The sequence below is a fragment of the Aspergillus multicolor genome (genome assembly GCF_047715735.1).
Source record: "Aspergillus multicolor strain CBS 133.54 unplaced genomic scaffold BDW74scaffold_22, whole genome shotgun sequence".
NCBI lineage: Eukaryota > Fungi > Ascomycota > Eurotiomycetes > Eurotiales > Aspergillaceae > Aspergillus > Aspergillus multicolor.
The window spans coordinates 410613-423075 of NW_027395973.1; the positions used below are offsets into that span (position 1 = coordinate 410613).

A 12463-nucleotide genomic window follows, 5' to 3' on the forward strand; every position below is an offset into this window, starting at 1 on the left:
GAGGCATCAATTTTGCCATTGACAAACACGGAATCTAATCAATACATAGAACCCATGCATGCCACACCTGATTATGGCACCGCGCCATCAGCACACTCCCCTCCAATTGAGGGGTGCCAGGGCATGGGGAACGTGCGGATCACCCTTATGAGGCTGCAAGCTGGAACGGCCCGCACACGCCGAAGACGAATATGGCATTGAAGAAACGCCAGAGTCTATGTAAAGGATGACTAGTCTCCGCCATGGCGTAGGAGATCCATTGATTTGCCAGGAAGCGGAGGGACGACAGAAGTGGTCACTCTGGACTGACTTGGACGAATGATGCGCGTTAGAAATTCAGTCCTTTAATTTGATTGCCCGCATCATCGAAGGACCGCTAGTAGTGTTCTCTCCCCTGTTCCGCAAAGCGAGGTGGCATTGGGTACGAACAGGCTAGCTGCCTCACGATGGGACGCGGTCTAAAACGCAGGAACGATTAAAGAAAAGAGAGACGATATTGCTAGGTGTGTACGGAATAGCAAGGGAGCTATCAGGAGGGGGGATGTTTGATTGTCCAAAAGCGGAGAGTGGGCCATAGGATTTTGTTTGAAGCGACGTGATGTTCGAGAATTTCGTCCACTTACGCCCATCTGTAAGATCGAGGCGGGCCCGAAGGCCGTGCCAGCACATCAATTAAAGCATCTAATATCGATCTCGACAGAGTGCGCCGGCGCGGTTCAGGACCATCCCGATCCCCTCAGCCTCGGACTCCAGAGGGCCAGCCAGGCCGCTTTGCATGTAGCCATTGGTTCTCAGACGCGAATTTGCACATTGTAAACGACAAGGGGCTGTTCTAGGTCGTCCGGATTAGACTCTCTCGCGGCAACCAGGGCGCTAAAGGGTAGGGCTCGCATAGCGAGCAGTCTGAGCATGACTAGACTGGCAGCGGCAAGACTGCTGTCTTGCAAGGAAGCTCTCCGCTGAACAAGATCTAGAGTAGAGTGACAACAAGAGCCAGGCCGGTTAGTTGGAAAAGACTCGACCGAGTCCGGTTCCGAATGTTGTGGTGATTCGTTGCCTCCAGGCTCGGGTACTCGGGCTTGGGCATTCGTGCAGGTTTTCATCGCGTGTCTGGACTCTAGAACAAGAGAGATGGTGGGGTGAGTAACCAGGGAGTTAGAAGAGGATGGTATCAAAAAGAGGATGAACCTGCATCAGGGAGGCGAGGTTGATAGCATGATGGCAACTGGAGGGGAGGTGGGAGTTGAACCTTGGAAGGCCGGAGAAGGAGCTAGGTACAGAAGGAACTGCAAGTCATTCATATCGCGTTTCGTTTCGGTCCAGCGCCAGCTCAATCACCCCCGCAGTTTTGTCTCCTGGCTTATTTCTTGCTGCTGCTGAGCATCAATCTTTGGTTAAAGAGCAGTTTACAGTATAAACTTTTCGTAGGGAAGCTTTAGAAAGGTTATTATTCACTCTATAGCTCGCCCCCCTAGTGTCAACGTTGAGAAGCCCAGATTAACCCAACGATCTGATTCGCTCGACGCTCGCAAATCGCAATTTAAAGCGAAAAGCAACCTAATAATAAAACCCCGGGGCCAGAGACGAAGAAAGAAACAAAGGCAGCAAATGGGCCATGGTCACTATCCATCTATCCAGAATATACAAGCTCGATCCTGTTTCCATCGCCCATCTTTCATGCCCAACATGCTGCCGGGTATCTGCAAGATTAGCCAAATACATCATGCGTCATCGCATACATGAACCAAACTATATTTGCCGAGTAGTATAGCTTCGTGCCCAATCAATAAACCTGGCGAGGCTGAAACGGAAATCCATGGACCAACCGTCATGCATGTCGGCAAGGAATTATCCTCGCGTGTACCTTTTTTACCGCGCACATCACTGCAAGTCATAGAAACCATTGGTCTTCGTTCTTCGTGGTCAAAAGTACCCCCACATGGGACGGATGCATCGGACGAACCGAGGAAAAAGTAAAGAAGATTAACAGAGTCTCATATCCATGGTCATGACAAGGAAACTCGTTAGGCAGAGGACTAGGCCTCGGTGATGTGTTTCTGCTGTGACTGAGCAGACACTCCATTGGATGGCGCAGTCGGGTTTTGCTACACGTCACCCCAGACGTTGGTTGTCCGATCACCAGGGATGCTGGCTTGATACGGAATGGCGTTCTTGCGTGATGGGCAGGCCTGCTGTCCTAGGAACGATGGAATATTCCATCTATCAGCCGCTTTCGGCTAGAGAAGAAGGAGCGCGAGTGGATGAATGCAGAGGGGCTGCTGCGGTGCCATCGCCTGCTGATGCTATCGTCGACGAGGACCATCAATCCCGTGGCCACGATGACATCGGCAACGTCATGCATATTCTTGAAGGAAGCCATATCGCTAATCCACATTGAGGATGGGGGGATCCAGCCACCCTTGCTCTCCTCTTCATTTGCCTCCGTCGGCGTCAAGACCTCCTGCAGGATATGGGCCACTGGCTTGGATGTCCGCAGGTTGATCAGATGATAAGACACTTCACGGTGATCACTGTGGAATTCTCGCCATTGGTATCTCGTACCCCAATATTCAAATGCGTATCTCTTAGTCATACCAGGCCCCCTCCGTTTCAGTTCTACATGCGCATAGTTTGAAAATTCAAGCAGGATCGTCTCGGCCGGTCGACGGGTATTGCTCTTGAGGGTAACGCCATCCTCCAAGAATTCGCCTTGCCCAGAACCTCGTTGTTTGTGATTCGTGCCTTGAAAGGGCCTATGTCCACTTGACCCTGGCCGCAGGCTAGCAAGCACACTGCTCCATGAGCGCTGGTGCGTTGGCGCCTTTTCAGAGGTTGCTCTGCTCGAATGGCACACTTCGCGTCCGCTCTCCCGACAGTAGCGTCTGAGCGAAAACTGATAAATGAGCAAAGCAATAAACAGTCAGAAGCTCAAGGGTCCACTCACCCGCCTAGTAAACAGATCATACATCCTTAAATGGAAGAGAATCACATTCTGCTCATGGCCAGCGCGATGAGGAACCGTTGTATCAACGCGGAGGTTCATGTTCCCATCGACTGTTGAATCATCATGCCGGATCAAAAGCCTCCGACAGGACGGGAATAACTTGGAGAATGTTGAGGAGCTTGAGGGCATTGCATGTATTGTGAACATATCGGGCCTGTTGCGGACCGTGAACAGCGGGGGTTCGTCGACGTTGTCTTCCTCGCCACTAGTTGACCCCAAGGTTGATGCAGATGATGCAGAGCTCAGGAGCTCCAAGTCGTTGTCACCGTAATCGATTTCCTCCATTTCCTCCCGTTTCAACGGTTCGCTGTAGATGGTTGGGGCTGTGCTTTTGGTTCCTGAGCTATCGCTGCTGGTGGAGCTAGTGCTAGCTGTATCCCTTAAAGTAGCTGTCGCATCAGGAAAGGCATATTTGTACGACACCATGGCGCTAAAATGTAAGGGTTTGAAGACCAAGAGTGATTCTCGGCTGGGATGATGGATGGCTGCCCGATTGGGAGATAGAAACACGAGGCAAGAATTATATAGAATAGAAAAAGCAAAAAGAAGAGAAGAGATGGCTAGAAGATATACAGAAAATTGTATGTTCAGATCATAGTCATAGCCTTGGTAGTCAAACCACCTATACTTGAGGCTGGGCCGCAAAGCTGACAAGGCAATTGAGAAGGGTTATAGTGGTCATATGAGGGCTCGCCTGGATAAATAAGGTAAGCAATAATTTACAAAATAAGGACAGGGTCAAAAGAAGGGAGGAAAGAAGTTAATTAAGATGGAAGAGCATGCGATTTGGGAAGAATGGAAGGGAAAGCAGGGGCATAGCAGATGACGGCCCTGGAGAGCAGAGGCAGCAGAGAGCATGGCGCAGCTATGTTTGACGGGGCAACGAACGAGGGCAACGAAAAATGCAGACCACCGGCAGAGACAGGAGCCACGTCGGTCAACCTGACGGAGTATATTCAGGTATTATTTATCTCCTTCAGACCCTGGATGGGACCAATAATAGCGGTCGGAGAAAAAGGGCCATGGTCGTAAGTAACTCGTAAGCTTATGGAAATCCTACTCTGGATTCTGGTAGTGTTTACTACTGAAGTTGAAGTAGATACTGAGTACCGTAAGTAACAAAGGAAGGAGCGATTGAGATTACTACTATTGCATCATCATTTTGCTTCTACGGAGTCCTCCGTACATCGATCACCCCACAACTTGAGACTACGGGGTACATCTATGTACGTATTCCTCCGTCCTCACCGAGCAGATTCCAGAACCTGCTTACTCCGTATGGTACCCGGCTGACCATCCGAGACCAGGTTCGTCATCCTGCACGATGCGACAACCAACAACCAACACCGACCTACGGGCTATTTCGGGGAGCAACGACGGGACTGCGAGGGTTGCCTGATTAGCACTACTACACGCCTTTCCCTTCTACTTCAGGATGAACTGAACTATCGTTTTGCGCGAAGGGTTCTCGTGCCTATCTTGTTCAGCGTTTCAGCCATTTCACATGCAGCGCATCCCAAACCGATTGCAGACCTGCCCGAGCGAAGCGGCAGACAAGACGTATATGATTGGGACCTGTCGCCTAGAGAAAGAGGGAGTCTCGATGCCTGATCGCCTAACTTTGATGATTCCCAACGTTCCTGCGGACAGACCGGTTCGAACTCGACCACAAACACCCCGCGAGCGCTCTTCGAATTCCGGTATCGGTTGCCTGCCACAGCGTCTAGGGGCCCTGGCCGGCCCATACGGTAAGCATGAACCATCTCTCCACACTCACAGCCAGTAAACAGTGAACACCAACGAACTTGGGACTGAAGATCGCCGTCGCTGCCCATTACCCCACTATCCACCGATCATCAATCAGATATACATATCTACTTGTTTACCCTCCTAGCCGCAGAAATTCCTCATGGGGCCAGACCGAGCGACCGACCAGTGACCACGACGTAATCCTGGGGGTCAAAGATCCCTTAGAACCGATCATATTCGCCAAGTTCTGCAGCACGTTGGTCTCCATAGAAAAGCACTCCATACTCGTGTATCACTTTATCCAGTGAGCAGTCGCTGATATCACGAGGCCTTCTCGTGATTCAGGGTTCCCCGCACTCTCCGAGGTTGGAGAGCCATGCGTTCCGGATACGCTTAATGACCAGGCTAATTATGTCCGTCCGCACAACGTTGCGTCTCACCCCACGAATGACGAGTAATCGAGAAAAGGAACAGTCGAGTCAGGAATATGATTGCTCATAAGCAACGTCAGGGTCTCACGATTCATCACCTACCGGTTACCGGTCGCCCCCACGGAAAGCGGGAATAAGGGCTCTATGTCGTACCGTGACTACGAAAACGCAGACGACTTACATAACCGTTCGGATTAAATGAATCAGTCGGTGGTTAATGCCTGGTATGTGTTTACTTGGACCGAAGCAAAGTGGTTAGGTATACGCTCAATCTTGCGGCTTTTCCACGGCCAAAAAATGACCGAGCAGTATCCCAGTGACGTCGAACATGCGGGATGTATTCTCCTGTGTCACTGCTCACGCAGGGAGTCCACGGAGTCTAGAGAGCTGCTCAGGTATACTCCGGGACCAGTGCCTCATCGGAGGGTTTTGCTTTTGCCTCGTTGAGGTATCTCAAGAAAATAGAAGAGGCCTGGACTGGGTCCTTTGAATAGATTGTCAAGCTGGCCGGCCCTGGCCGAAACGTACCATTGGGTACGTCAGGGTTCCAAAAGAGCCAACCACCTAGTCAAAATAATAACGTAGGTATCGTTGAATCCCTGGGTAGTGTTATTGAAGGACACAGGCAAGGCGCTTGATGATGTCAATATTGATTGACACCCCTTGCAGTTCGCAGTTTACCTGCCGCGTAGGGGCTCCTACACCGAGGCTCGGTGGCGGGTAAGGGCGGGTCCAAAGTATACTTGGGATTCAGGCACCTGTACATTCGGCTTTCACATCTCACCGAGCTCTGAAAACTGATTCCGCAGGGTCTCAATTCAACCTCTATCTTACACCATACCTTGAGGCTGAAGTATCCGCCGATATCTGCCGATACCAAGCACAGCTCTAAGTCTATAACAAGCATAGATGTATGTACTAGACATATGAACCTATTAAGTGAATCACACCTGTGTCCACAAGGGTTGAGGGAGTTTTTCTCCAGGCTGGATCATAGCTTCGCCACGGCAGCTTGATGGAGAATGGGAAAGCAAGTCCGCGCGGGACGCTGGAGACGGTGGGTAGAAGCCAACATAGGCCTCCCGTCGAGCGGGACTTCCGACAGTGGTCACGGACCACGTATGGAGACCGTAATAAGAAGCTATTGAGTGGACAAGCCACCGACTGGAAAGCGTTAGTATTGTGTTCCATCTCGTGTTTCCAGCCACATACCCGAACCCAGCAGTAGGGTCATCAATGGAGCTCTCAAACACCATCTTCTTTTCCGCGCGCTGAGACTGCGGAACTATCGTCTCGTGCATACTCTGCGGCTTCCGTCCGTTCCGGCCGACAAACACGACCTCGTCTTCGGAGTCTTCATCAGACGATGACGACGCGTCCGCGAGTCCGTCCTTCTTGCCCACTACCTGCCACTCCTTGATATACCGCCGCACATCTTCTTCCAAATCCTGCAGCATACCGCGCGCCGCCCGGGCATGTTTCAGCTTGTGACGGAGTTCCTTCGGGATGTGGTGTCTGGGCTTGGCGGGCATCGGTCGCTCGATATGCGCGTAGTGCTTGTCCCAGAGCGGCGCTAGGAAATACGGCATCGGTTCGTGGCGGGTATGAGTGGGCTGCGGCATCCAATCCTTGGGAGACGGCATCTCAGCCCAGGGGTTTTGGAGGAGACGGTCATTCTCCCAACGCTGTCTTCGACGACTACCGTCTTTGCCCTTGAGCAAAGCCTCACGTCGCTTCAAGCTGTCCCGGCGGAGCGGTTCTCGGCGTCGGAAACTGACAGTCGGCGGCTTTTGGACTTTCTCTGCTGTGCTCTGACCCACGGTCTTGATTCTTGGCGCGTCTGGGACAGGGTCGTCTAGGGGAATCGAGAGCGAGACAGTCGTGCCCCGCAGGATCGTGGAAGCCGAATCAGTAAGGGTCAGATTCTCCAAGGAAGCTGCGGCCTGTTCTGTCCAAGCCGAGATCGCGCGGGCCTGTTGAGGAGACAATGGCCCGCGGACTTCGTCTTGCGACGGGAAACTAGGGTGGATTGCCATAGTTAACGATAGGCCAATCGCGAGGGTGAAGTTTTGCCGGGGCGAAAGAGAAGAAGTCGCGCGAGGGTGCTGTCGCAGGTTCAATTCCGTGCCTAGGAATCTCGTCACTGAGGCGTCTTTCGTGATGGGAAGGGACTCCAGAACGAGAACGGGCGTGGATGGAGGCGACAGATAAGAGCAGCGCGCCGGGCGGAGCACAGTGTATTACGGAATAACCTGTTCCGGACTGCCGAATCGGCAGACTCGCCAGTTGATCCAGTGATTGACTCACAATGCGGAGCCTCGCCTGCTTATTGGCTTCCTCATCCCAAAGCCCCCGTAGCCGGCTGGCCCTGGTCGATCCGAAAATGACACGATGATGCTTCGGAATGATTCATCACGGGTCATCGTTCCCAGGACAAGGTATTCGGTACCGTCGCATCTTGATTGAGTACCGACGTCACTACTATACGAGAAGCGGTTGATTCCCGGAAGCAAAATAATGCAGAACGCATTGTTCATTGTCGTTGATTTTCTTGACGGCCACAATGATACTGTTGGCGACTAATCATGTCAGCTCTCGATCAGTTGTAAGCTTCGTGCCTTCTGTAGAAGGCCAGCCAGGGTTCAATCAGTTGAGCGGGATACTTTCTACTTGCCTATCTCACTTCAAGATTAAGGGTGAGAATACGGGGACGGTGGGCTCTGAACGTTTCCAGGCGGGACCTCGAGCGGACGCGCCATTACAGCAATCGAGTGCCCTTGATTCACGGTTGGATTTACCATTTGACATCAGTCGCTCAATTTGCAAACAAGCACCGCAACATTGGTGCGTTCACTCTGGCTGTTTGCTTCGATGTGCCCTAGTTGCAGCTCTGAGACACGAGACATGGTCCGACTGGCAGTAAGCTCCAGATGCCACTTCACAAAACATGCCAATCGCGTTTTACTTCCCTCCCTACATGCGGTGTAGATCACTGCTATGGGGCTGCCACATTCTGACCATGCAGCCGAAAGCAATAAAATGACCGACTCTTAGATACAGACGCCTTGCACCAAGAAACACCAGCACCACCAGGTATCTTCTTGCCAACTACTAATCTTCCCCAAACTGTTAAGCCTGGCCATCAGCAGCAGTCCAGGGAACGTAATCGATGGTGGTGTGGAGTATTCCTGTTCTTGGTCCTCTGGGAGACCTGCATCTCAAGCCTTCCAAGAGAAACCGGAGTACTGATATTCGGCCAGTACGATAACATATGGGTGTCGGGATAGCTATGCTGATATTTAAAACGCTTGTCAACTGCAAGCATAAGGGTGAAGCTGCGCCGAACTGCACGAGATAAATGCTTGACCTTATTGCAACACCTACCACAATCAACTTCGACTCCTAGGTTGTATTGACGCCCTAACTTGGAATGTCCCTCAATACCATGGTCTAAAATATAGAGGGCGTTCTCTTCTTAGTCACTGTCATGCTTTCGTGGCATCCTAAAGACCTGACCATGGTCGGAATAGGCCAGTATAGGATTCATTGCGGATATGACTGTGGACACTGCGAGCAAGTGTGGCTGAATGACGGCCTTTGTTATACCTTGAGCTTCGACCTCATTGACCTACTAAAATATGCCAACTGACTCTGATACCGTCTATGTTTCTATTTCGTTCGCACTCCATACATCCGCTGAGTCCGAATACCACTGACAACATACAGACACCAGTATAATTATCACCAGCGAACTAATTCTTATCCGCGCCTGGTATTATCATCCCAACCGGCTTCCTAGAGCACCGGATCAGACGGACAGTGCCAAAGAGCGACTTGGCGCAGGACGCCGTTCACGATCATAGCGAGCATTCTCCGCCGCAAACCCGTCGCGCTGGCTTGGGTCCAACGGCTACGGAGGTGTGGAGTCCGTCTTTGTTATGAATCGTGCTGCGTGCTATATCTTACCTATTCGGCCGGATTTTTGTCGACGCTGAAGAGGTCTTGCATCACCGCGGCTTGTGAGGTCTGCAAGTCGCGTTTCTTAGGTTTGCGATAGTGCAGACTATATCCAATGATAGATGCAGACTGCAGGAGCTCGGTCTTCGCAACGATATATCCAACATTTGCTCATGCGCGTCTCTCAACCTGTCTTGTCTTGCAAAAGAGAGTGGCAGAGGAGTCACTGGAACCAGACAGGGCTGGACATGAATAGGCTGCTGAGGTACAGGACAGTCTTCGTGATATGGACCAGGGTCGGGCAATGTGCATCGCAGGTATGGACCTCATGAGAGTACCCAATGCCTGCTCGGATCTGCTGTGGCATTCGTGTGTCGACCTTGGTTAGATGGAGCAGCAGATATGTACCCCTTTCAATGACATGCGCATGGGATCTGGACAGGCCGCCCGTGCGCTTGTCTACGAAAGAAACATCCTTGAAATCTCTCTTTGCAACGCTCACAAAAGCTATTACTCACTCCCAACGACATGAGAAAGCTCCGCCAACCCTTCGCTGCGTGAGATCCCCGCGATTGGTGCGTCGACTGAAACATGTGGCATGCGTATACGAGTTTGCACTCTGGTCAGCCAAACATAGTAATATACAGCGATTGGGTGCTTCGCCTTGACCTAGATATAAAACAAGAGGCCCAGAGTATAAGGTTACATTTGTATATAGACTTTAATTCTATTATGATAAGCACATACGACCACAGGGTGTGGAGAACAGGGCTTCCCGTCCGCTCAGCCGTACTTAAGCCACACGCCGGCTGGTTAGTAGTATGGTGGGTGACCACATGCGAATCCCAGCTGTTGTATGTTTTTTGTTTTTTTTTGCTAGCAGCACGATCACAATGTTTTTGGTCCGTAACAGATATGTGAGTGTTAAACTAAGCATTCAGGGACCAAACAACACTTCAATTTCTCATCTGCATTGTATTTCATACAAAAGGCACAACCCCAATCAATGCAACTAACACCCAACACCATCCCAGCCTATCATTTTCATGACGCAGACAAGCCCTATCTATCCCTGAGCGGCAAGCGCCTTCAAGATACTCAGTCCCTCATCTGCCTCGTCCTGGATCCACGGCTTGAGCTCGTAGCTGAGCAGGAAGCTGGTCCAGCCGCCGTAGCTCTTGACGATTGCGCGCTCGGCGGGGGTGAGAGGGGGCTCTGCGGTGCGGTTAGCCTGGTTCGAAGGGGTACACTGGATTTCAGAAGGGTATGATGGGCGAGTAGGCAATGGGAGGGGATCGATCAGTTATAGGAAGTGGCCTACGCAGGCTATCGGAGATAGGCATTTTGTGTTATGCGGGGTTGATAATTGTAGGAGGGAGGTATGTATTGCTTCTTGGGTTTCGAATGGTTGTTTGAGATGGAGGCGGAGGAAGGTGGAACGAGGATGTGGAAGATTGGAAAGTTAATACTAGAGTTCGGATGCAGCCATGGTGGGGTGATTCAGACCACGGCCGGTCTCAACTAGGAGAGAAGGATAATTAACGAGAATCTGATTTCATTAGAGCAGTTACATATTTCATTTCAAGATTACTATCGATTGTCCATTTGGAAACTCAACTCCAACAAAAGGGGGTATATCAATAAAAAATCCCAGATACAGAAAAAGAGAAAAGAAACCCTAAAGAACACCAACTCCGGTCCCAGATATTGCGATTAGAGAGAAACAGCACGGTGTCAGTTAGGCTCCGTCTTGGTCTCGGTCGTTAGGCTAGAAGCTTCCGACGGAGCAAATGGAATCGGTCCAGAAGACGTAAATCCAGGAAGGCCGTGTTTGGTCACAGACACAGAAGCAGGGGGAGAGAACAAGGTGGATGGCGGGCTTGTCACATTGCTCGCAGGTCCAGGGGTAAGAGGTGGTGAGATGCCTGCGTATGCATTCGAACTCTGTGATGACATGGTTCGTCCCAGAAAGGGCTTCTGAAGCGGACGATGCTCTTCATCCAGTGGCATCGGTTCTGTAGTCTCTATGACAGGGGTGGCGAAGGATGCGGTGGGCGATGATGCTTCCGGAGTCGCGAGGAAAAATCTTGTTTGTCTTTCAGTGGCTGATTCCATCTCAGTGAACAATGTAGACGTTTGTCTAGGGACCTCTGATAGCGGCGTGTCGTCCTGAGAAGTGCTCACTGAAAGCTGAGGCGAAACAACATTCGACGTTTGTTTACGTGCTGCTGTGGAAGCACCCTTGGGGGCCCTACGTTTGCGTTCCTCTGCTGCCTTCTTTTCTCGTGCAGCATTCTCTTCAGGAGAAGGGACTTTGAGTTTAATAGTCAGCTTTTTGACATCTGAGGCAAGTTGATCAATATCGTCATGCGCCCCCTCGCTGGTTCCAGTTGTAGGTTGTGATGCGATTGACTGCTCCGGAGTCTTTGCTGAGAGAAAAGTACTAGGTACCCTAGGTACAGGCGGTGCTTTCTTTGCACTGGCAGCGCGTTTGGGAGTTGTTGAACGCGACGCTGTAGCCTTGGAAGCCGCGGTTTTGCGTACGGTGACCGATCCTTGCGACAACGGTCTCGGAGGGGGTAGGTCTTGTTCGGTAGCAGAAGGCGTACCGGCAGTGGTCGAATTCGCACTCTTTCTTCGTGAAGTGCGCGGGCCAGGGGATTTGGACGGGTCGGATGTAACGCTGGTCCTGCGGCTATCCTTGACAGTTCGACGTGCCGGAGTCTCAGGTCTCGGTGTGCTGGGAGCGACTTTGGCCTTTCTAACCCGAAGCTGCATCTTTCCCTCCCCTGCCACGGGCTTGGTTGGAGTCCCCGCTGAATCGCGGTTCTCAGCGTTGCCGGCACGTTCACGTCTCAAGCGTGAAGCCTTATCGTTGAGCTCTTCAGGCCGACAGCTGCCAGTCTGCCTACTATCGCTCGGTATCAAAACCTTGGATAACTCATGTGCTGCTACGGCCCAACTTACTGGCGGCACGGGTGGCGCCTCCAGCTCTAAGCTAGTATTTGAGCCTGTGGATTTGCGGTCCCTGCTTGGAAGGACGACCTTTGCGGTGAATGACTGCGTGGGAGCAAAGTAGGACGGGGCCGACTTTTCCCTGGGCTTGCTAGGCGGGGCTGCCGGGTATACCAAAGCCTCTAACTCCTCCAATAGAGGTAGAGACCACCACTCCTGTTCGTAAGAGGCCTGGTAAGCCAGCCCCTCAGTAGATGCGTTGTCAGCCAAACCAAAACGATCAGTCATTTCGGTCGCCAGGCGGTTGATGTGCTCATCGCCGGGCAACTGTGCACTTCGCGTATCCGAGAAGCCTGCCAAATGAGAG

The 12463-nt window shown here is 51.7% G+C and overlaps 3 protein-coding genes across 3 annotated transcripts; all 3 read right to left on the reverse strand.

Moving 5' to 3' along the window:
* Positions 1 to 1988: 1988 nt before the first annotated feature.
* BDW74DRAFT_58236 (uncharacterized protein) lies at positions 1989 to 3628 on the reverse strand. Its single transcript, XM_073733219.1, has 2 exons — positions 2945 to 3628; positions 1989 to 2893 (listed from the first exon to the last, which is right to left on the reverse strand). Exons 1-2 carry the CDS (start codon positions 3428 to 3430, stop codon positions 2198 to 2200), a joined length of 1182 nt encoding a protein of 393 aa, XP_073581558.1. The 5' UTR covers positions 3431 to 3628; the 3' UTR covers positions 1989 to 2197.
* A 1855-nt stretch (positions 3629 to 5483) lies between these two features.
* BDW74DRAFT_58358 (uncharacterized protein) lies at positions 5484 to 7483 on the reverse strand. Its single transcript, XM_073733220.1, has 2 exons — positions 6397 to 7483; positions 5484 to 6348 (listed from the first exon to the last, which is right to left on the reverse strand). The coding sequence occupies exons 1-2, from the start codon at positions 7218 to 7220 to the stop codon at positions 6129 to 6131; spliced, it is 1044 nt and encodes a 347-aa protein (XP_073581559.1). The 5' UTR covers positions 7221 to 7483; the 3' UTR covers positions 5484 to 6128.
* Positions 7484 to 10207: 2724 nt separating this feature from the next.
* Positions 10208 to 10484, reverse strand: BDW74DRAFT_180532 (uncharacterized protein; the record flags this gene model as incomplete). Its single annotated transcript, XM_073729776.1, has 2 exons — positions 10208 to 10356; positions 10463 to 10484. The coding sequence occupies 2 exons, from the start codon at positions 10482 to 10484 to the stop codon at positions 10208 to 10210; spliced, it is 171 nt and encodes a 56-aa protein (XP_073581560.1).
* Between the last annotated feature and the right edge of the window lie 1979 nt (positions 10485 to 12463).

Bases quoted from the DNA above. Each gene is read 5' to 3' on its own strand.
- BDW74DRAFT_58358 (XM_073733220.1), bottom strand. From the start codon at position 7,220: ATGGCAATCCACCCTAGTTTCCCGTCGCAAGACGAAGTCCGCGGGCCA. The intron at 6,349-6,396 runs GTATGTGGCTGG...AACGCTTTCCAG, and splicing joins GACCCTACTGCTGGGTTCGG to TCGGTGGCTTGTCCACTCAA.
- BDW74DRAFT_58236 (XM_073733219.1), bottom strand. From the start codon at position 3,430: ATGGTGTCGTACAAATATGCCTTTCCTGATGCGACAGCTACTTTAAGG. The intron at 2,894-2,944 runs GTGAGTGGACCC...CTCATTTATCAG, and splicing joins ATGATCTGTTTACTAGGCGG to TTTTCGCTCAGACGCTACTG.